Source organism: Chelonoidis abingdonii, chromosome 5, assembly GCF_003597395.2.
Source record: "Chelonoidis abingdonii isolate Lonesome George chromosome 5, CheloAbing_2.0, whole genome shotgun sequence".
Lineage (NCBI taxonomy): Eukaryota > Metazoa > Chordata > Testudines > Testudinidae > Chelonoidis > Chelonoidis abingdonii.
The window spans coordinates 57,155,337-57,179,768 of record NC_133773.1 but is presented as its reverse complement, the minus strand read 5'-3'; the positions used below and the strand labels follow the sequence as shown (position 1 = coordinate 57,179,768).

Below are 24,432 nucleotides of genomic sequence, written 5' to 3'. Positions count from 1 at the left end.
GAATGTACCAGTGAGCCAGTCAATACCAATAGGATTTTTGAAGTTCAGATCAGCAATTTGCACAACTAGTTGTGAGTAATTATGTTTTATGTCGCTACATGTGCGTCTACAGTGCCTAATTCAACGGGGCATCAACTGCTTTTGCAAACTACTGCAATAAAAATACCACCACCACCTACCATATCATTCAGAGCAGGAATTGGGTTTACTTGGATTAACGGACAACAGGTTTTTTCCTAGCTTGACTGCATGTTAAATTCTCAATAGTCCTTAGAATTTGATGGTCACCTCAGGTTTGGAGAAAGTCAAAAGTGCAAGGGATTGCCAATAAGGAAGACTTCATGTATTCCACATAACCACACTCCTTCACATGAGTAAATATCAGAAAAAAAAAGTTAAATTATAAATGTATGAATTAGAAATTTCTGCTAGCAAATTAGCTTAGATTCTCCAACGCATTTAGCTGTTTTACTTTCCATTCCTGTTCCCATCCACGTAATTAATAGATGTTCCAGTTATCTCTCATGGTTATTCCCTACCATGAGTATGACTATTGTTTTTAAAATTTCAGAATGATGTATAAAAGACAACCTAAAGTTTGATTTTTTAAAACCATTTTTTCTGTCTGTTTTTAAAATACATTAGAAATTCATGTCCTGTCTAGCTTGGATGACTATGACGACCAGAAAACTAGTGAAATGAAAATGCAAGAGACAAGACAGTAAAAGTGATTTTCAGTCAAACTGTTTCCAGTTTATAGGGATGTAAAAACTTTAATATAACTGAAAAGACTAAGTAGCAATTAGGAGAAATGAAGCTTTGGTTAAAGATTCATTACACCCCTCCTCCTTCAGTTAAGGCAAGAGAGCTGACAACAAGCTCCGAGATCCCCCAAACAAGTTCCCCAAGGAAAACTTGAGATGTCATTCCCGATATTTCCAAGGAAAGGAAAAAATAAACCCTTGCCCTTCTCTCTCCCAAAACATAATTCCAGCTTTTAAAACAGCCTTTAGGTTAACTTTAACTAAATCAAGGAGTGAAATTTAAAGAGGCAAAACAGACTGAGTCATGCTAAATAGGCCAGATTTTTTTTTAAGAGGTTCTTAAAAGTTTTGTTCAAGTTTTAAAAGCTTTGCCTTGCCCTGCCAAAAGCAGCCAGTCAGATTTGATATAGACATTAACTACACCATTGTCTGCACTAGCAAGTGTGCAGCATACAAATGACTCCGCATAAAACAACAGTTGAGCTATTCCAACATGCTTGTAGAAGGCACTTCTTTCCAACAATTATATCTGTTTGCCAGATGACAAACTTCCCTCAGCATTTTCTTCCTTATACCACCGTATGTATTCAGCAGTCTATGAAGAAGCATGCTTTCAACAAAGCCTAAATTCTCGAGGCTCCTGGAAATTTCAGGCCTGCTCTCCTGCCCTTCCTCCAGCATCTCATAACAGTCAACTGTTATATTTTCAGCCTCCTGTTTGTTGCTTTTAAAAAAAACTTATCTGAATGCGATATTTTAATTTCAAAAAGTAAACAAAAGAAAGCGACATCTGGAGTTAGAATTGAGATTTTCAAATCTGTAGCTATTTTCTAAAATCTATACGTTCATCTTGTAAGAGATGAGTATCACGTTAGCACCACAAAGTTTTAAAAAGCAGAAGTGTCCATAAAAAATTGTGGTCTTCATTCCCCAGTATAGAGTGCTGTGTGATTTTATACATAACAAGGGCAGGTTTATTTTATTATGAACCAGCTTTTCAAAAAAACCCAAACAGGATATTGAAATGGAAAATGTAACAAAATATATATATACACAAGTATACAATTCCCCCTACTTTGCACCTTGTCCATATGAGTAAAAACCTTCACTGTTATTTTAGAGGAAGGGTGTCAAACATATGACCCATGGGCCAAATCAGCTCACATAAGGTAGTGAAATTTTGGTTCCGCTTACATTTCATCATCATCACCATCTACTAGTCATTCCTGAGAATTCTAGAAGATGAAACAGGGAAAATGAGAGTGAAAACCTTAAAAGGGGGTAGGAACTGAAGATAGCTACAGGGAAGAAAATGAAGAGGGAACAACTGAGGAAACCTGACAGACAGAAGAGGACAGAAACAGAGAAAAGAAGAGAAACAAAGGAGCAGACAAAAAAAACCCAACCACTCAGAGTACTGAATGGGCCAATAAGATACTGAATAATATATACAACTTCAGTTGATACAGAAAAGCTGTATTCTCCCTTAAATCTCTGTGCAAACATCCCACAAACGTCAACGGGACATCAACTGTGCATTGAGGAGAGTACTAAGTCCTGAGTTTATATCCCAGCCCACTGACTGTAATAAAACATGAAATCCATCCCTCCTCGTCCTGACGCCCCCATGCTAGAATTTTTTTTAACTATCATGTCTAGACATTGCACAGGTCTCAGAACAGTGCTCTATTTTAATTATAAACTGCCAGATCTCCCACTGCCACTCTCTTCACCTCTGCTGAGCTCCATTCCCATCTGTCCTTACCCTTTCCTCCCTTGCACTGCTACCCCTCACTCCTACTTCCCTTGGCTTTCTATTTAACTGATCCCCTCCTAAGTATTCCACCCCCCAAAACAATATGACGATAAATGGCATGTTGGTTCCATTGCTCACTCAGCTAGTGTGTTTTACACCTTCCACCACTGCATGGCTGTCTTGAATGTTTAAACAATATTGTCTCTTTGTTTCCTTGTACTCTCCCATCTCTCTGTATCTGTTGTCTCGTCTTTTACTTGGATTGTAAGCTCTTTGAGGCAGAGACTATCTTTCTGTTCTACTGGGTGTTGGTAGAGAGCTGAGCTCAAAAGGGTCTTGGTCCAGGATTAGGAGCCGTCACTGCTACTGTACTACTACTTCTGATAATGATAATAAAAGACACTTAGTTTCCTTGTGTCCATCATGATTTTATATTTCCTTTTATAACAGGGAAAGAGTGGAAGGGACATCTCCCCATTTTACAGATGGGAAACTGAGGCTCAGGGAGACGGCTCTGATCCAAATTCCACCAAAGTCATTAGAAAGACTAAGGATATGTCTACACAATGATTAAATAGCCGCAGCAGCCTGGGTCATCTGACTCAGGCTTGCAGGGCTTGGGCTGCAGGCCTGTAAAACTGCAGGGTAGATGTTTGGGCTCAGACATCAGCCCAAGCCAAAACGCCCACCCTACCATTTTTACAGCCCGAGCCCTGCAAACCGAAGTCAGCTGACCCAGGCCAGCCATGGGTGTATAATTGCAATGGAGACATACACTAATTTCAGGGGCATGATTTGTCTTGTGTACACACAAGTATCACCTCACTTAAAGACTACTTGCTTACAAAAATCAGACATTAAAAATAAAAAAAGTGTCACTGCAAACTATTACTGAAAAATTGCTTAACTTTATAATTATATGGTAAAAATGAGAAAATAAATCGATTGGAATATAAATATTGTACTTATATTTCAGTGTATAGTATACAAAGCAATATAAACAAGTATTGTTTGCATGAAATTTTAGTTTGTACTGACTTTGCTAGTGCTTTTTATGTAGCCTATTGTAAAACTAGGCAAAATATCTACATGAGTTGATGTACCTCCTGGAAGACCTCTGAGAATACCCTTGGTTGAGAACCACTGCCCTAGTTGACTTTAGATCAGGAAAAACATTTAAGCACAAATTTAAGTTCAAACTGCATTCTGTTCAGCAGTTATTTCCAGAATATTTTGATTGAGAGGACTGCACAAGGCTTGTGTGAGCTTTTGAACATTTCCATGGCTTCCTACGTATTTGAACATATCCTGCCCTTCCTTTAGCTGTTAAAGTGTCTTAAGACACTGGAGCCTATCACGTGATTCACCAAGAGTATAGTTTTTCCTTAGGATGAGAACTAGAGAAAGTAAAGCGGGGCTCTTTTTTTTTAAACTGCTCAGCTAAAATCTTTGCAATCAAATATTTAACTGCATCTGGATAACATTTCTTTAAATGAGTGTCCAGGAGTCAGACTGTACAATCTTAGCTTTATTTCCTTAAGACACTATTTAAAATAACAAAACTGAATAAAAGTGACATTGACACTAAATCCAGGAAGATAAGTAAATGGATGGTTTGTAAGCGATCAGATACGACCTTGAGGACATATTTTAGATGTTACATTGGAGGGTTTTCTGTACATTTTATTCGCCTATCTTGCTGCAGCATCATGACATTTTTGTAGTTTCCTTTCAAAAAAAAAAAAAAAAAAAATACTGAGCAACCAGATGAGAAGATTCTCAAACACCAAACCAGTAAGCTTCTGCCAACAATAAATCAAGAAGAGTTAGCATAATGTTAAGTAACATGTTCTAATAGCAAAAGTCCTATTGTTGCTCAATGACTTAAGATGACTTAAGGTTTTTTTTTTTTAAATATAAAGGAATCCAAGCCTTCTGTACGTTGGGATACAGAACACACCTCTGATCCAACTGTCTATGCATAAAGGACATAGTTAGGGACAACTGTTCATTTTAATACCTCATTTCTAAAGGACAGAAAACTTAAGAGTTTATAACTAGCTTTCTCTCACAGGACCATTCCTTTAAGCTTCTGCTGCATAAAATGTGCATGTCGCATTAGTTTAGCTGTTTGGATTGTTTCCAAATACATACTTAAATGCTGAACGGAAATATTATATAGCACCATAAATATGCATTGCACGTTACAAAACAGAGCTGCAAAAAACTCACCCTTGAAATATAAGGCCTTGTCTACACTGTAGTTTTTAAGCTACTTATGTAGCTATACAGATATAATTGCTGTTACAAATCCCTAGTATAGATGCACTGCACAAATATAAGCCATGACTAATTAGTGCATTGCAGTCACACTAGGGATTGTCACTGATGCAACTACATCTGTACAACTACACCAGTGATGACTAAAGCCTCCTGTGTAGACAAGCCCCAAATAGTTAAGCATATGTATTATTTAATTCATGTGAATATTTCCAGTGAATTGAATTGGACTACTCACACAAGCAAATAAAGCCTGTGCTTAAAAAGTGTTCGCAGGATTAGTGCCTTGAGAAGGAAAGAACAGAAGGAGGTAATGCCAAACAAGGATTTTATATTTTAAGAGTGGAGGGGGGGGGGGGGGAGACCAACACATCTGTAAAGTGCATGAAATGGATTTTAAAATTATGTATGTGTATTTAGAAAATAATAAATTATTGGTCGCTAAAGCATTATAAGCCAAATAGTGAGCCTTTCTAGAAAGAATACAGAAATGCAATTACAGAACTATAGTAAAGATTGTGCCAAGTAGCTAGAGTACAGCTCTGATCTGGAAGGTCCAAATCACTGCTATGAAGTTTGTACACGTATATGCCACATCTTCCCCCAGCGCCACATTCCACAGAAAGACACTTTGCTGCCCTAAAGTGCTACTCCACTGATAAATATAATGATTCTTTTGAGGAATCACCCAGTAAGAGCCACATACCATCCTCTCAATTGGTTGTCCCCCTTCTGAATCTCAAGGATCTAAAGATGAAAGGATCTCTGAAAATGAAAATTCTGACTTGGTCAAACGGTTGCCTGTATTTTTATTTTTAATTTTTTTTGGTGAGAATTACAAGTCTGCACATCCAACCATATCTGCAAAAAAAAGAGCGTTACCTGACTAATGTTGACCTTCAGAGCACTTTAGGATTCATTAATCTGCAAGCCTGTATAAAACATGAATGGAGAGGGTGAACGACTTACCTAATATCAAACTCAGTGGCCAAGCTAGGAGAAGATAGACCTCCTGACTCCCAGTCCTGTGTTCAGACCATCCTTCTGTATAGCCATGGAACACGTTTACAGACATGTACAGCCCCAGCACATGAAAGAGCAAGCTACTTTATTATCACTTCTCTTTGAAATTATGAAGAGTCTGAGACGTGACATTCATATTTGCTCAAGTTTAATAGGATACCAGCCATCTGATCAACTTTAATTACTAGACTTATATGTTACTGTCTAGATAAGATTTGAGAGAGAGAGAAAAACAAACAAACTTACCAGGACTCTCCACCCGTTTGTAGTGGTAGGGATTGATGCAAACCTCTTTCTGTTTTGAACCGAAGGGAAACTCGCAGCATTCCAGTGGTTTCAGTTCATGATGGCTCTGGAGGTCTGGCCAGCGCCACACTCTACAGTAAATTACATGTGGTAGCCCTTTCCGGTGCGAAACCTGAAGCCTGCCATCCAGGGAACGGGGAATTGTAACACAGTTGCTGGGCTGACCTGGACAGCTTAATGCTTTTTCCAGTTCCTCCATAGCACCCTTTTTCTTCTTTAGTTTTTTAACTAACGCATCAACAGCTTTCTCTGCCCATTTTTCTTCTTCATCCCCTTGCTTCCATCCCAGCAGCCTCTTAACTGCTGGGCTTGTGAAGGAGAATAGGCTTGTCACATTCATGGTGATCAACTCAGTCACGCTGGATACTGAAGAAACAAAAGATTGTCCCCTGAAAAATGGACTCAACAGATCCTGTAAATAAACAGGCACCAAAAGTTCGCCTGAATTTATACTGTTCCCTCTGGCTTTCTGATTCTGAAGTCTCGAGAAACTGAAACTAACATTCCAGCTTGACAGAAGTGATCTTTGTGTTTCAAACTGAAGTCCAGCACCTGGGGGGGGGGGGGGGAGAAGAGGGAAGAGAAAATTTGTTTTTAGTAAGTGACAACAATTAAACATGTCTAGATGTGAAAGTGGAATGATAAAAACACACAAACAAAAAAACCCGCACATATCCAAGTGCTGACAGCCTCCACGTTATTACAGAATATAGATCAATTTGTGTACATGACGCTGGAGGAGGGGTTCTCAAATACTTCAGCATGAACCACATCTTGACAGGGAGTCAGTTTCACAAACCACTTCTCTTACCATTTACAATTGCACACATTTCCCTTTTTAAAATAAACCTAAATAAATTAAAATCTGAAATGATGACAATTTATGTTAAGGCGTAAACTCTCATGTGTGCTGCCGAAGTTTTTGTTTTGTTTTTTTTTAAAGTCAAATCACTGAACCAGTAGAAGTCACTGGATAAGCACCAGGACTCAGAGTTTGTTGAAGTTCTAAACCAGCTTAAAAAATTATTATTAATAATAGAAGCAGCCTGTTTTGCAGATCCGAAAGAATATTTTCTTCATTTTAGTTTACTCAGCTAGTTCAGTTCTATGACTAGTTCATTCAAAATTAAGAAAATCAAATGGGAGCTGGAAAAAGGAGGAAAGTTTTTCTTCTTACGTCTAAGGGAGAAAAAAAAACAAAAACAAACCATGGTGTGAGCTGATGAGATCTACTAGTTCTACAAAATCTTGAAGGACATAGTGAATTGAACTGATTTTTCCAGTGACTAACTACAGATAGTATCTCCTCCGTTTATTAAAATCAGTTTTAAATAAAAAAGCATGTATAATTAGCTTTTGCCCCCTTTGGTGTAACCAGCACATTTAAAGTGATTTTACTGAATACAAAAAATAAAAAATGTTGGTTTAGTGCAGGGGTCTCAAACACGTGGCCCCCAGAGTTATTTCCTGTGGCTGCCAAGCTCCCCTCCCCCACCGTCCCTCTCCAGTGCATCGTGTCCCTGCTCCTCTGCCTACCTCCAGGCACTTCCTGCTGCCAAACAGCTGTTTGGCATCGCTTAGCTGTTTGGCATCTAGGAAGGATGGGGGGGAGGAGTGGGGAGCCGCGTGCTCAGGGAGGCGGAGAAGATGCGGGGCAGGGATAGGGATTTGATGAAGGGGTCGGAATAGGGGAAGGGAGGGGGCGGAGTTGGGGTGGGGACTGGTGACAGGGTTGGAATTGGGGTGAGGAAGCAGTGGGAAGGAGGCAGGGCCTCACGGAAGGGATGGAGTAGGGGGGTTGGGGCAGGCTTTTGTATCTTTATATAAAAAGGTATCAGCAATGCGGCCCTCGGGCCAGTGTACTAGTCCTCACATGGCCCTCGCGGTGATTTGAGTTTGAGATCCCTGGTTTAGCGCATTTTAAAAGAATTCCAATTTCTACGCAAACAGCTTGTTACAAATCAAATTACAAGTAAAAAATTAATCTAGTAAATGAACCATTCACTATTTTCTAACACAGTAAAAATATAAATAAGAACCTGAATAAATCTGTTAAACTATATAACTGCTTAAATAAATGTGTGTAGATACAGTATATCTTCCTGGTTAGCTTCTACACTAAATTTAGTACTTTTTTTGCTACGTTTATAGTTGCAAACCAATGTTTTAATGTTACCAGCCAATGACAATCAAATATGTCTTTATAAAAAACAAAAAAAAAGTGAAAATGCAAAACACAACAATACATTAGTTAAATCAAGATTTCCTTCTTGCTGATTTAAATCATGATTAAAATTTATTATTTAAATCAACCCACCCTGCCTTCCATTCACAAATTTAACAGCCCCATCAAGTTTATAGCAAATGCTTAGGTGGAAAAAGTATTTTTAGCTGTCTTCATTTTAGCAGCTGATAACAAGGCCAGCCAGCAGCACATGACCATCCAGCATTCTGCAGACCACCAGTGATATAGGGACCAGAGTCTGAAAACCACTGCAACTAGAGAGTTTGTGAATTCTGTGACCTGAAATAAATTAGATCAGCTTGTTTCTCTCAATAAGTTATTTTTCATTTCAAAGGCTGATTTAAAAGACTTATCACAAAAGATTTAAAACCAAAGATATTTGTTAATACCTATATCACATTTTAAAAAAATAGAATAAAAAAATTCAAGCCACACATGCAGGCTGTAGAAAGTAGCCATCATGACTTTATATGGACCCCTCCCAGTGGCTACATGACAGTTTCAGGTTGTTATATTAAATCATGAAGTTCAGCAGAAAAGTTATGATGAAAAGACAATTTTTGATAAATGGGGTAAACTGTTGCCATCCGGGAAAAAAACCAAGACAAAATTAAAAGCAACAAGATGTAATCACATGCAGTTTTGAACAAAATCATACACCAAGTCTTCAACACTAATTGTTGGTATATTACAAGAGATATCTTTAAAGTGACAGAAGCTGTGTGTCACCAGATATATTTTTACATTTATTTTCTGGACTCTGCCAGAATGAAGATGTCACCAGTTTATTCAGTGGCTTTGCCATATGTATCAACATACCTGGAGTACTTTCAATTAAAATGAAACACCTTAAAGTATTCTGTCATGAAAATATTCTGATAATAAATAAATATATGGAGATATACCTATCTCACAGAACTGGAAGGGACCCCAAAAGGTCACTGAGTCCAGCCCCCTGCCTTCACTAGCAGGACCCAGTACTGATTTTTGCCCCAGATCCCTAGAGTGGCCCCCTGAAAGGACTGAAGTCACAACCCAGAGTTTAGCAGGCCAGTGCTCAAACCACTGAACTATCCTTCCCCCCAAAGTTGCTCTCGAAGTTGTATGAAATATAAAATATAGAAAAAAAATAAACTGTCACTGTTTATAACTAATCCATGTTTGTCTGTACTTGGTGCTAGTTTATCTCACTGTCAAGAAATCTTTAAGAATTCAAATCAAGTTTTGTACAGTATTGTCAATGAAATGGAAGATTTTCATGAGCCTGGAGCAAATTTAAGAATATATTCAGTGACCTGGACATTTGCTGTATTATTTGATGAACTCAAACTCAGTTACCACCACTGATGCACTCTGGATTTTATCCTTATGAGGAGGAGGATAAGGATGATTTTATCCTTACGTGCACTGCAAAGTGCTCCATTAAGTGCTGTGGTGAGTTAAGAACCTCATCATCAGAGCTCCACATGTGGTTAGTAGTGGAAGTTAGTCTTGACTCTCAGAACACTCTCTAATACATAAAAATAAGTCTTTGAGCAAATATTTTCCTCCTTTCCCAAACGTGGCTGTGACGTCAGGGACACATCTAAAGTAACCAGCTGTTTGAGCTCTGATCAGATTTCCAAAACTGAACAGGCTAAAGCTTTCCTTAAAAAATTGGGAACATAACAGGTTAAAAGTGTCAATTTATAAAGAGTCTTCTCTATGTTACTACTAATTTTGAAAGTTACTGTTCGACTCTTTATGTGAATCCTTCCAGACTGGACAATGAAAAAAACACATCAGTTTCACTTTTATTTATAGTCTGCTTCAAGGTTCACACCCACTAGCACAATACTACACATTTCAAATGGCTAAAACTTAACAGGAATGTTTGTTTATTTCTTTTTTTTAAAAAAAAAACAAAAAAAAACAACTGTTTCCATTAGAATGGAGAGATTTTAAACTAATCAATTTTATTTTTACAAATCATAAATCTTGGGACTACATAATGGTGTCCTTTTAATGCCAGTTGCTGAATATTAACTAGTTGTGGGCATCTTTTCATTTGGGCTTAATTTATTGCTATTGAACTGCTTTAACACAATAGATCAAATCCCGCTTGCACAAACTAGTAGTCTTGTTGATTCTAATGTGGAAGGTGAACAAGATCTGAAATTTTTTCTATTTTCAAAAATAACGCCATCATAGTTTTAAAAAAGTGTCATATCAAGGTATTCTGTACATTTAGCTGTGACTAAAGACACACACTCTATAGAAGCAAGGACTTGTACACTAGTTCTACAAGACTCAACAGGACTTTCAAAAACATCCAGCACCACACAGAGTTAGGTTGGTGTTAAGAACTCTTGAAAATCCCATATTTATATTTTACCGACCTATACTACATTGCATAACAGCACAGTCTACAGCAGGGTTTTATGAACTACATTTCTACCCCTTCAAAAATTCCTTTACATCCCTGTGGCAACTGCACAGAAAAAAGTAATATTAGGAAAGCCTATATTTTTAGCCATCATTCAAGTGCATGAAATTTAGCAGCTGGAAATGCCAGCATCATATGACTAGCCAGCTCTCTCTATGGACATGCACCATAGTCTGCTTTAGGACTGCTTTTTTTAAAGTTACCTCCATTTTGATACGCTGGATAATCTATTAAAAATAAATGGGACAAAGACAACACACGTTTCTAAATTAACTGTGTTGAAACTGTTACACACCGAAGTCTGCTATGAACTACTTTAACACTGAATTCCAGTGTCAAGACAGTATTAAACTTAAAAAAAAAAAATAATAAAAAAAATAAAAATAGCGTTGGTGGAGTTCTCATTTCCAAGAATTATAAAGTGTATCCATGGTTCTGAGCTTTTGCCAGTACATTCCGTTTGTCTTTCTGCCACTTTTGGTTTTTGCAATGCAACATTTCCTGTATTACTTTTACACAAAGTGGTCTTATCAGTTTAAAGTGCAAAATAAAGATTAACACGAGTCAGCAGATGACACAGATTTTCTCCTCTCTTCCCCAGAAAAATACACATGCCCTTCTGGGGGAAAAAAAAGTGCCTATGCTCCCAATAGCTAAGTCACTACCAGTCCTTAAAGATAAATATGTTTATCCCAAAGGTACTGTACAATTAGAAAAATATGATCTCCATATGTTCTTGACTCTGGTTTAAAGAAAAATCTAGTTCCTGTCTGGTAAGCAACCACTCCTTATGTCAAACCACACATACCTTTACTGTTTATTCTGTCTATCAGCCACTAAGCTGAAATCAACAAGCTCGTTTCAAATGCAACTACCCCTTCGTATTGTTTTTCTTCACTTTAATTAGCTTTTATTTAGTCTTTGGACCTTTCGGAGATACTTAAGAACAAACAGTTTAAAACAAAAATGCCACAAACAGCTGCGTCACTTGCTTTGTATTTAAACAAAACTCAGCTAGGCAGCTTCCCTAACAGCAAGATTATTTCTCTTTCTAGCATCCAATGAAGAGACAATTATAACTAAATCTGTCAGCTACACCGAGTGATTAGTTTGATAGTGAATATTTTACTGCCTTCAAATGACCATAAGACAGTCTGTAGGAAAAGTTTTGGTGGGTGGGGAGAGGGGTCAGGACAATCAAATTACCACCACTGATGGAGGAAGGGAACCAACTCCTAGTCCCAGGTTCAGACAAACACGGGGGTAGCTTTGACTCTTGTACTGACTTTAGTGTTTACTTTAGTGCTCAGCGGGGCAGACAAAATAAAGAATTCCAGTAAAAAGGTTTTAAAATGTGTACAATTCAATAAAAACCAAATAAATTCAGGCATAAAAATTGTGAGACTGCCAAGGGGGACTGGAAACAAGGAAATCCACACAACCCCTAAGAGGTTTTTTCCATTCTTTTTTCCACACTTAGTTCCATGGTTCTTTTCTCAATCTTCATTAGCTATTAATGGCATAAAGAGATAATACAACAAGGGATTTTAATTTGCTTCTTAGAAAATAGTCATTTGATTCACTTCTCTGAAAGAAGCTCACATCTTTACAGCTAGGGTGACCAGACAGCAAGTGTGAAAAATCAGGACAGGGGCCGAGGGCGTAATAGGAGCCTACACAAGAAAAAGACCCCAAAATCGGGACTGTCCCTACAAAATCAAGACATCTGGTCACTCTATTTACAGCAATTCATTTCTTCCGAAACAATATTTAGCACTTGAAACAGAAATCAGAGTGGCTCCTCTCTGCTTTTGGTTCCCACTTGGCTCCCCGCAAAAAAATATTTTCCCACACAAAACTATGCCCTACTCTACATATAAAATTTAGAGCGACCTAGTTACAGAACTCAAGGGGGTGAAAGATTCATACACCACCCCTGAGTGTTGTAGCAAGTTGCCCTAACCCCAGGTAATGTAGACCTGGCTAGGTCAACAGAAGACTTCTTTTGACCCAGATACCACCACTTGGAAGGTGGGGGGCAGGGGGAGAAGTTTACCTACCTGAATGAAAATACCTTCCATCCACATAGGGAGCATCTACACTATAGTACTACCACTGTGCTGCAGCAGAACAAGACAGCATGAATGCTTAGTTTATGAAAAGCTCTCCCTTTGCCCCCCATTCTTGCAGCAACCAGTGAAAAGATCTGGTTTTTCTTCAGAGTTCGAACTAGGTCATGGGTGAATTGAATTGTCACTGATTCAATTATAGCTATAGGTGTATACATGGGGTACAAGCTATTATTACAAATACCATGGATCAGAGTACTGCACTGCAATGGACCACAGAATCTCTCTCATTTGTGTGCAAGTTTTACACAATCTGTATACTAATTTTGGTATGGAACATTACAGAAGAGAACAGACCATTTTTCACACCTCCTCTAAACTTGTACCCTCTTAGGATCCTTTAAGCGTGACCAACTATGCATATCCAATCTTCCTTCAATGGGAGCTGAGAGAAGTCCTCAAAGTAGGCAACAAGAGGTTTTATTGTCGGTAACACCAGCTTACCCTTCTGAGCTACAGATTCCGATAACTTTACTTACACTAAAGAGCAACTTCACAAGTGCTCCTGGTGAAGTCACGGAGATTACTCAGGGAGCGGAGTACCATATAATGGGCCCAAATTAATAGCAAGCACAAGCTATGTCCTGAAAGAACAGAAAAGCCTCTAAACCAAATAATTTGGACTACGGCCTGTCAGTTTTACATAGTTCAGAAACTCAATTTATGACCATTTTATAATAAAAAAAAAAATCAAAGCTTGTAACATAAGCTTGTAAATCACAAGATAAGCATTTCAGACACCAGATTCAGTACTAAAAAAAAAATCAAGACGTAAAAAGGGGAAAATGTGTATTTCCTTTTATCAAAAAGCCCCTGGTGTGATTTTTTTTTTTTTTTTTTTTTTTTTTAAGTAAACACAGAGATCATTCCCTTTCCTGACAGTATGAACTGTCTTTAAAAAACAGGTGTTGTTTACAACAATAACAAAACACATCTGTGTGGGTGTGTCAATACACACAAAGGCAGGATAGCTGAAACCTCCTCCTATATTTAGATCTGTCTGGTCAGCTCTAATTGCTTAATTTAATCAGGACCCTCTGCAGCGGAAATACATCCATATTCATCACAGGCATCAAAGGAAACATCTTTACAAACTATATCCTTTTACAAACCAACACATGGTTCCACGCCATTCTCCCAATTGTTTAATTCCTCCTTTGGGAAGGGCATGGGATTTTATTTCTTTTTATCAGTTGAAAAAAAAAATCACTTCCCTCTAATTCTGCAGGGTAGGGCGGGAGAGGTTTCCCTCACAGGTGAGCTGAATAAAACTTGTTGATTTGTCACTTCCAGGAAGTTTTATTTTTTTTAAAGGTTAAAACGTACATTTAAAAAGGCAAAGAAAAAATTTGAGAAGCCAGGTTATCATATGTTAAAATCAAGCTTGTAAAACACAAGATATATTTTGTCTAATTCCAGAAGGCAGCATAGTCCTGTGTATTTCACATGGGACTGGGAGATGGAATAGAATCAGTCTGCTGGTCCATTTTAGGATTTGTCTACAATGGGATATTTTGCATGAGAATAGCTATATCAAATGCAAACCCAGTAAAGCTGCAATGACTTTTTACACTAGTAAAATGAATCTTCACAAAGGGTTTGGTATATAGTACCAAAAACAAAGTGTAGGAAAGCCTAGAACTTTTCTAAAGTCTGATCCTGATCTCATGTATCACAGATTAAGTAATTTATCTCTGTACCTTACCCTTGTCATCTCTAAATTGGGGACAGACAATGCTTTACCAAATACACAAGACAAAATCTGAAAGAAAAAAAATAAATGTATTTATACAGTAGGATATGTTTTAATCAAAGTTCAACACAGAAACAGACTCCTCAAAACCATGTCAATATTATTTTAAAATAATCCTTTAAAATATCTGCTTTTAATAATTACAAACTCTTGAAATAGCTCCTTCCCTTCCATTTTACTACTAAAAAATATTTAAACATAGCTATATGCATAGCATTTAAATCTCCAAAGCATCTCTTGGCAAGAAAATTCTCTCTATTTTTTCAGTTGATAGAATTTTATAAAACTTTAAATCACCTTTAGAGTAATGATTGATCTATACTGCATTTAATATATCTCCTCAGCTACTTCATTTTAAAGAAAGATCTGAGTTTTATTAAATCCTTCAGTTAAATTGTCCAACAGTCCCTTTAAAGTGTTGTAATGAGAACCCATCTGACCCACAAATGTAGCATTCTGGACAAAGAAAGTGTTTAAAGACAATATAGCTTCAAAAGCCAAGTTTATACAACCACTGAAATAAACATCGAGATTTGCCAGATTTCCACCCTTCAATGAAAAGTCTGTTTAACTACTTCATGGCATCAGTGGTCTCTTGAAAGCTAGGACTGGACTTCTACATTTCATTAGACCAGTTCAGTCTTGGCTTACTGAATAATCAGTGAACAGCAGCTACACTTTCAAACCACAGAAAGTGCTCTTTGGCACTATCTTTTATTCAATATTTGACAATCCACCCGAGTATGCCATACTCTTATCAAGCAAAAGAGGCAAAAATGGGAAAGTTTGGAATTTCTTTATAGCTCATAAACTGAAGATTTTTTAAAAATTGAAGATTTACAGGAGAAACAGCATACCCATGCAACCACACAGTGCTTGGTAGACTCAGGGAAGACCAGATCAGAAAGCTTAGCTATTCATATTCAGATAATTCATAAACAAAAAAGCCAAACAAAAACTAATAGTCACAAAACAAAAACAGCCAACCTACTAGATCCCAGGTGGTAGTGATCAAAACTCATGTTGTGACATGACAACACGCACGTTGGGCCCCCTGCCAGTGGCCTTGCCATACAAGAGCTAGCTTATCCTGGTCCCCTGAAATGGCATAAGCTATACCAACATGAACACTTGTATATTGCTACATTTGCATCCACATTAGAGCTATACTAGTACAATCGCAACAGCAAAACCCTTACTACTGCCCCAAGCAACTGTCCCACACCATGCAGGGGGGTGGCAACCCAGCTATAGGAAATTTGGCATTGACAAGAATCATGCTGCTATGGCTGCAGGGCCCAAGGGAAAGCGCACCCAGGCTGAAACCTGCAGCACAAGCCTGTACTACTCTCATTGATCTCGACCAGCCCTATGACAAATGGAGACTTTGTAACCACTGCCTCCAAGGAATGATACAGCAAGGGTCCATGAACCTTGGATGTGCTCCTCCTTTCTAAATCACAAACAGAAGAGCACAGGCTTATATTTGTGGAATAAAATAAAGCTAGAAGATTGATGAATGAAGCAAAAATACCTAGCACACCCTGAAATCAAAGTATATATACATACATACATACAATTTCATGCCTGCTGTTTTCCTCCATCCTGGACACTAAGGCCTTGGAGGATTTTGATCCAAGGGATGGAGGCGCTGATATACAGACAGTAGCGAACAGATCTTACAGCACACTGCAACAGGATAATTTTAAAGTGAAAAAACATGCCCGCTATGCTTACAGGAAATACAGATATTATACAATAAAAGGAAACTGTTACAGTATATTCTCCTGGTCTTCTGGTTGCTTCTGTGGGTTATTTTGTTTATGCTCTAGAAAGAGGAATCAAGACAAGAAAAAGTCACTAGGTATCATTTTCTTATCTGAGCTTCTCCATTATTAATGTACCCTACATTATTCTAAACCAAGAAATATTACTTGGGATGCTGGGTTCACTTGCACCTTTTTCACACTAATTGACTGAGAGCAGACAATCAGTTCTTCTCCAGGCCAACTGCAGAACTTCAGTGAGCTCCACTAACATGTAATTGATTAGTTATTGACCCTTTCTAACTTAGCTAGAAATAATCACACGCCAAATCAGGTCCCCTCTCTCCTTTGCAGATAGACCCAAAAAAAGCTAAGGACAAGAACTGAGTTGCATAAGTTTTTGCTAACTGGTCATGCCAATATCTTTTCCTGCCCCCCCACCCGCTGACAACTTGTGCTTAAACTTTTATAGTAACAGGTGATTTTCAAGATGATGTATTCTGTGTGGATCCCATTGTAGGTGTACATGCACATGTGGGGTATAAGATCACAGACTTGTGACCAGCAGCGTCTGTTGAGGCTGTGCATATGTCCTATGCCTCCTTATGGTCCCTGTAACCGGGTTGAACTCACCCCCGCAGCGCCTCCTGCTGGTTGCTTCAGGGAATCAGCTCACATACACAGCTCAGAGCGCCCTCTGCAGGCCGGTGATCCGCCTTCTGGCTTCTGCTACTGGCCCCGTGTCCCTCCCTGGACCCCAGCGCCCCTTCTATGTGGGGTTCTGCCCCCTGGCAGTAACCCCTTTCTCTTAAGGGTTTCCCCCTCCCGGGAACCCTCCCCACTCTATCCCCACTTTGCCTCAGGGTCTTGGCAACTGCCCAGTCATTAGCTAGCCCCCACGCCCTGGGGCAGACTGCAGTGCTAGCCTCTCATCATTGGCAAAGGGGTTTGGACCTGCTGCCTTGGCCTACCCCTGGGTTGCACCCTGCAACCCCGGTACCTCTTAGCCTACTCCTAGGCTGCAGCCTGGGGCTTTCCAGGCAGGAGCTCCCCGGCTCTGCTGCCTTCCCCAGCCCTGCTTTACCCTGGGTACCTTGTCTGGTCCCTTGTCGCAGCCAGGCCCTTCTCCCTCTGAATGCAGAGAGAGACTTCTGGGCTCCTGGCTTCTCTGCCCTTTTATAAGGGCCTGTGGCTCAGTTTGGGGCATGGCCCCAGCTGCAGCCACTTCCCCAATCAGCCCAGCCTAAAAGGCTGCTTTCTCCAGCCCCGGCCCCTTCCCTGAGCTGGTTTTAACCCCTTCAGGGCCGGAGCAGGGATCCACCCTGCTACAGTCCTGTACAAGGGCATAAAGAATGGGGCAGCTGCAACAATCTCTCAGTAGCCTTGCAATTTGAAGCCTGTGGTAGTTAAGAATGTTAAATAAATAAGTGTGGTGATAGTCTGGTTCTAGCTACATAAGAAAGCAAACTCCTGGAGCATGTGTAGTAGTTTCTTCTTTTAGTGGTGATTTCAGCAAGGACAAGAAGCTTGATCGACAGTTTAAATAAAATCTGAGAACACCTTAGGAAAGAACTTCAGGTGAGGTCTCAGCACTACCTTGTTCCTGTGGAGAACTGTAATTGAGATTTGGCCATAAGCTTGCTCACTCTCAGCTGAAGTCAGAGCTAGAGAACATTCTGAGAAGGACCACACTGAGGTTCCAGGTTCTCTGACTGGTGATGTAAAAGTTTGATAAACTTTAATACCATAGGGTGAGAAACAATCAAATAACTATGCAAACCCACGGCAAGGTGAAATTGCCATCAAGTAGCCTAAATAGAGCTGAGTGGAAGCACAGCCTGCTTCAAGCGTAAGAGGTAGTTGTGGGTTTTTGGTACTAAGGCTTGAGTAGGTCCCAGATCATGCTTGGCCATCTGTATTGAAAACCTCTTCCACGACTACATCTGATAGATATTTCCCTATTCTGAACAAGAATTTCCTGGACCTGGAGGGAGCAGACCCTATTTGTGGTACTCAGCCAACCAACAGACGTACTGTCAGATGCAGTGACTCTGGGTCTGGATATAGTATCAGGCAGTTGTGCTGTGAGATCAGGTCCAGACAGCCCAGAAGCTGGATTGGTGATTGAATGGATATTTTTAAGAGACCTGTCAGCCAAAAATACCTTAGCCAACAGAGAGGCAATGAGAATGACCATGGCCTTTATCTTTGCTGATGTTGGAAATCACCTGGGGAATTAGGTAAACAGGTACAAAGGCATGGATCAAACCTCCATCCCACTGCAGGAATGGGCTTATTCTATTTAAGGAACAAAATTTATAAAATATGACATTGTCCTTGCTGGCAAACAAGTCTATCAGGAGAATCCTCAAAGATAGAATATCAGCTCCACTATCAATCTGTGCAAGGACCATTCATGGTTGCTCACAGATTGTCTGCTCAGGACATCCACTAAGTTAGAATCATAGAATATTAGGGTTGGAAGAGACCTCAGGTGGTCATCTAGTCCAATCCCCTGCTCAAAGCAGGATCAACACCAACTAAATCATCCCATCCAAGGCTCTGTCAAGCCAGGCCTTAAAAACCTCTAAGGGTGGAGATTCCACCACCTCCCTAGGTAACCCATTCCAGTGCTTCACCACACCACCCTCCTTGTGAAAATGTTTCCTAATATCCAACCTAGACCTCCCCGACTGCAACTTGAGATCATTGCTCCTTGTTCCATCATCTGCCACCACTGAGAACAGCCTAGCTCCATCTTCTTTGGAACCCCCCTTCTGGTAGTTGAAGGCTGCCATCAAACCCCCCACTCGCTCTTCTCTTCTGCAGACTAAATAATCCCAGTTCCCTCAGTCTCTCCTCATAAATTATGTGCCCCAGCCCCCTAAACATTTTCACTGCCCTCTGCTGGACTCTCTCCAATTTGTCTACATCCCTTACGCAGTGGGGGGAACAAAACTGGACGCAATACTCCAGGTGTGGCCTCACCAGTGTTGAATAGAGAGGAATAATCACTTCCTACAAACTGCTGGCAATGCTCCTACTAATACAGCCCAATATGCTGTTGACCTTCTTGGCAACAAGGGCACACTGCTGACTCATATCCAGCTTCTCATCCGCTGTATCCCGAGATCCTTTTCTGCAGAACTGCTGCTTAGCCAGTCAGTCCCCAGCCTGTGTCATTGCATGGGATTCTTTCTTCCTAAGTGCAAGACTCTGCACTTGTCGACCCTCGTCAGATTCCTTTTGGCCCAATCCCCCAATATGTCTAGGTCACTCTGGACCCTATCCCTACCCTCCAGCATATCTACCTCTCCCCACAACTTAGTGTCATCTGTGAACTTGCTGCTGAGGGTGCAATTAATTCTATGATCCAGATCATTACAGATGTTGAACAAAATCAGCCCCAGGATCGACCCCTAGGGCACTCCACTAGACGGCTACCAACTAGACATCAAGCTGTTGATCACTATCCGTTAAACCCAACAGTCTAGCCAGCTTTCTATCCACTTTACAGTCCATTCATCCATTCCATACTTTAACTTGCTGGCAACAATACTGTGGGAGACCATATCAAAAGCTTTGCTAAAAATCAAAATATTATGTCCACTGCTTTCCCCATATCTACAGAGCCAGTTATCTCATCATAGAAGGCAATCAGATTGTTGACGACTCTCAAGAGCTGAAGGGCCATTGGTGTGACCTTGTTCTGATGACATCAAGTCTGGAACTAGATGGCCTCCCAGACCACAGGGGTGAGAAGATGCCCCCACCTTTTTTCTTTTAATGCAGTGCATAGCTGTGCTGTCCATGAAGATTTGCACTACCAAATTCCAGAGGACATGCTAGAGCTCTACACAGCCAGCCTGATAGCTCTGTGCCCCAGGACAGTCATCTCCAACTCCGAATTAAAAGGACTTGATCCATAGACTTTTCTGTAGATGGTCCAATGAGCTCCCCAGCCTGGCCAGACACATCTTTGATGAGTGTCTTTGTTAGGGAGGGTACCTCTCTGTGTGTTTGTTGGGTCCAATCGCCAAGCCAGCTCTGCAATGACATGCTGGGAGCACAGAAACCATCCTGTCTAATGTCTTGCTGGGGAACAGACTGACCTGGAGGGGCTGCAGATGAAGTCCAGTAAATCATGGTGTCATGTACATGCATGCTGACATGTGGCTAATATTGCCAGACAAGGCCATGCTGTCGCAGTCTGTTTTAATGTAGGCTGAAGAATGAATGGATGTAATGTCTGGAACCTGTCCTCCTCGGGTGGATATGCATTTTCAAATCTGGAGTTCATCACAGTTCCTATGAGGGAGCAAGAGATGATTTTTCATTATTCACCAGCAGACCCAGCTGAGCAAACAGGGATAGGGCGTATTCCAAACTCACTGAAGTCTCCTGATGTGATTTCCCTCTGAGCAGCTAGTCATCCGGATGGGGTAGAAGTGAATGCCCTGCCTTCTCAGGTGGGCCACTAGCACCAGTATGCATTTTGTGAAGACTCTTGGTGCTGTGGAGAGCTTGAATGGCAGTATCTTCTACAGGTAATCAGTTTGCTCCCCGCACAATGTAGTTCCCCAGTGATCTGAGGGTGGCCCTAGCATCCTTTAAGGAGCTGAGCGCTCATCAGTTCTTCTACTGAAGATCTCCACCTCCTTCAAATGGAAAGTCTTGTATGGTGTCCTGGATCTTTCCTGATATTCCTGATGCTAAAAGCCAGGAGGCTCGCCTCATGGGCATAGCCAGTGTCATCAACCTGACCATCACATCAGAGGCATCGATGGCTGCCTGTAAGGCTGTTATGGCAGGCAGCTGGCTTTCTCTAATGATCTCCTCTAACTCCTCCCCAGCATCCTGTGACACTTGCTCCAAGAGAAGAGGGATCTCTGGCAAGCTCTAGGGTCACTCTCAAAGGATAGCAGGGAAGTATCCCTGCTGGACACTGGGAAGAAGGTACAGGGTGGTGGTGTACAGAAGTATTCTTTAAACAGTGGGGCTCAGGGGTGATATCTCCTCTTCAGAGATCAGTGCTGTTAAGGTGCCAATGATGCCCCCAGAGGGGATCTTGATGGCTCAGGGGGGACGGGACGGTGGACCTTCGTCCCATAATCACCACCACAGTAAATACTTCAATCAGTGCCATTTTAATTAGTGCCACCCTCCAGGCACAGATTTAGGCATCCTGTCCTTGGAAGAGTGATTTATTTTCCCCTCTCTATGCCAAGAGAGGTGTCTGGCTCTGCTTGGCCCTTCTTTTCAGCCTCACCTTTGTGAGGAAGCATCAGGGCGAGGTCCAACAATAGCAGTGCTATTCACTGAGGAGCCAGTGCAGAGGCCGAGGCCAGCGCTGAGTTTACTGGCACGGATGTCAGAATGGCAGCAGTTTCGGGGTTGAGATAGCAGCAGTTGGTGCTGACAGCCCAGGTGCCTGGGTAATCAGAGTCAATGTGACCGATATCTATTTTGACAGTTTTCTTCTCTGTCTTCCTTTGCAAAACTCCTTATGTGGTGCTTGCTTCAAGGGGCACTTGCCAAAAACAACCGTTTGGGTTTAGGGTGACCAGACAGCAAGTGTGAAAAATCAGGACAGTGTATGGGGGTAATATGAGCCTATATAAGAAAAAAGACCCAAAAAATCAGGACTGTCCCTTTAAAATCAGGACACCTGGTCACCCTATTTGGGTTCCTTGGAGGTGATGTCTCCTCCTGGTCTGACGTGATACACTAATGCACATCAATTGCTCAAGTAGATGTAGTTGCAGCCATCTGTCCCTCAAGTTGCAAATCCTCAATGAGAAGGATTTACACATCTAGTACTTATCACGGATGTGGCTCTCTCCCAGACAGAAAAGGCATATGCCAAAGGTTCTCAACCTTCTTTTTTCTGAGCGCCCCCCCCCTCCCCCCACATTACAAAAACTCCACAGCCCACTTATGCCACAACAACAGTTTTTCTGCATATAAAAGCCAGGACCAGCATTAGGGGGTAGCAAGCAGGGCAACTGCTGGGGCCCCATGTCACAGAGCGCAATATGAAGCTAAGTTACTCAGGCTTCTACTTCAGCCCTGGATGGTAGGGCATGGGGCCCCGGGCTACAGCCCGATGAAGCCGGGCAAGGGATGCGAGTCCATAGCATCAAAAAGGGATTCAATCTTGAAGGCTGAGTGTCCAACATGGCAGTTGGCTCAAGACACTGTACCTGAGGAAATGGGGGAAATCTTCCTGTTATGTTGGGTGGTCTTTGTTTTGTTGTTTTTTGTCAGAAGTTTCCAAACAATACAGTTAATGAAAGATAAGAGTAAATAAATATTTCTTCAAACTATGCGTAAAAGATGAGTCTGAAGTAAGAGAAGGGTAGCAGGTCAAACAGTCATCAGGTTCCATCTTACTGCCGTGGACAGTAAGGGGGAACTGCAGGAGGGTCAAGGCTGCCCCACCCTTTATTCCCTTGTACAGGAGCATGAGGCGGCACAGGTCACATTCACGGCACTGAAACACCTAGTCAAAGAAAATCCAATCTTTGGGCACTTACATACTCCAAGAGCCACCTAAGCTTTCATTTACACAAAACAAATAACTCCCTCACCCAACAGTTCAGTCTCTATATGCACAAAGATGGCTTTAAATAATGAATCGAAGGTTTTGTCTACATTAGATAACTAGTTTGTTCCCCCTCGATCACTTGAAATGAACACATTTTACATCCATACAAAGAGCTTCCTCCTGTGATAATCAGGGGCTCTAAGGGACGTTCCAAACAGGCCTTGATTTTCAGGGCTAAACAACTGAGTCTGAATCATTTCAGTGCCCATGCCTGATAAAGTGTTTAAAATAGTTCTCCCACCACTGGGGGACACGGAATGCTGGGAATAGAGCTATCAGCTGCAGCTCATAGCTGCCTCTGCCAAGAAACCTTCTGTAGTTCATCAGTTCAACACTCCTGCCATTCCACTCCCCACCTACTGAAATACTCGCCACTCCACAGGTCTCTTCAGCTTTCCCCTCCAACCTCCAAACTTGTGTCCACAGCTGTACAGCCACCTGTGGTTTAGTGAATGCAAGCCCCATTCTGAAGGTTCACTTGGAGTTGATCAAATCGTGACCTGTAGTTACCAAGCCAGGGGCAATCTATTTTATTGTCAAGGTCCAAGACCTCTTGATTAAAGGTATAGTCAAGGTCCAAACTCCAGAGGAGAACAACAACAACGATAATAAATAAGTAAATAAAAAGATTTTGGGGTCCATTCAAAAGCACCTGGCAGTCTGGATTAGACCCCCATCTGCCTATTGACTACCCCTGACTAAGCCAACTGTGGTTTGCCAGCTGGTTAGAGCATTAGCACGATGATAAAGGTCAATTCTAGGAGATATCAGTCCAAGGGCTTGTCTACATTACCTGTTTGATCGATGGGCAGCGATCGATCCAGCAGGGGTCAATTTATCGCATCTAGTCTAGACATGATAAATTGACTGCCAAGCGCTCTCCCGTCGACTCTGGTACTCCACCAGGGAGAGAGATGCAGGAGGAGCCAACGGGAGAGCATCAGCCATCGACTTACTGCAGTGAAGACACCATGGTAAGTAGATTAACACACACACCCCCGCTCCAAGTGTAGACCAGGCCTAAGATGGCTCCACTGTCCCTTGTCCCATTACTGACTCCCAGCCTGAAGGAAGGTGCCCACTTTCCCTGCTACAGCACTGTTCTATTAAAGAGGGCAAGCACTAATTGAACAACATCCCGCCACCCAAAAAAAGGCAGAGACCAGCCTTCCCACCTGCCAGTTAGCCAGGAAATTGAGAAGGGGGTACCCTGGTGGAGAAATAAGCTCCTCATAATGTCCCCATAGAAAAGGCCCTAGGAGCCCCTCCCCTCACTACTCTGCTCTAAGTCCACAAGCCACAGGTTGTTTGCCATATGAGGACACAAGTGGGTAGCATTTCTGGTTGGGAGAATGTGAAGAAGTGGAAGTGGGGGGAT

The 24,432-nt window shown here is 41.2% G+C and overlaps 1 protein-coding gene across 1 annotated transcript in view; it reads right to left on the bottom strand.

The window, feature by feature from the left end:
* Positions 1–24,432, bottom strand: part of SMAD1 (SMAD family member 1) — a 77,925-nt gene that overhangs the window by 39,519 nt on the left and 13,974 nt on the right. The window contains exon 2 of the mRNA XM_032764898.2: positions 6,070–6,681. Within this exon, the coding sequence (XP_032620789.1) occupies positions 6,070–6,469 (400 nt within the window). The 5' untranslated portion in view covers positions 6,470–6,681. The remainder of the gene's footprint in view (positions 1–6,069; positions 6,682–24,432) is intronic.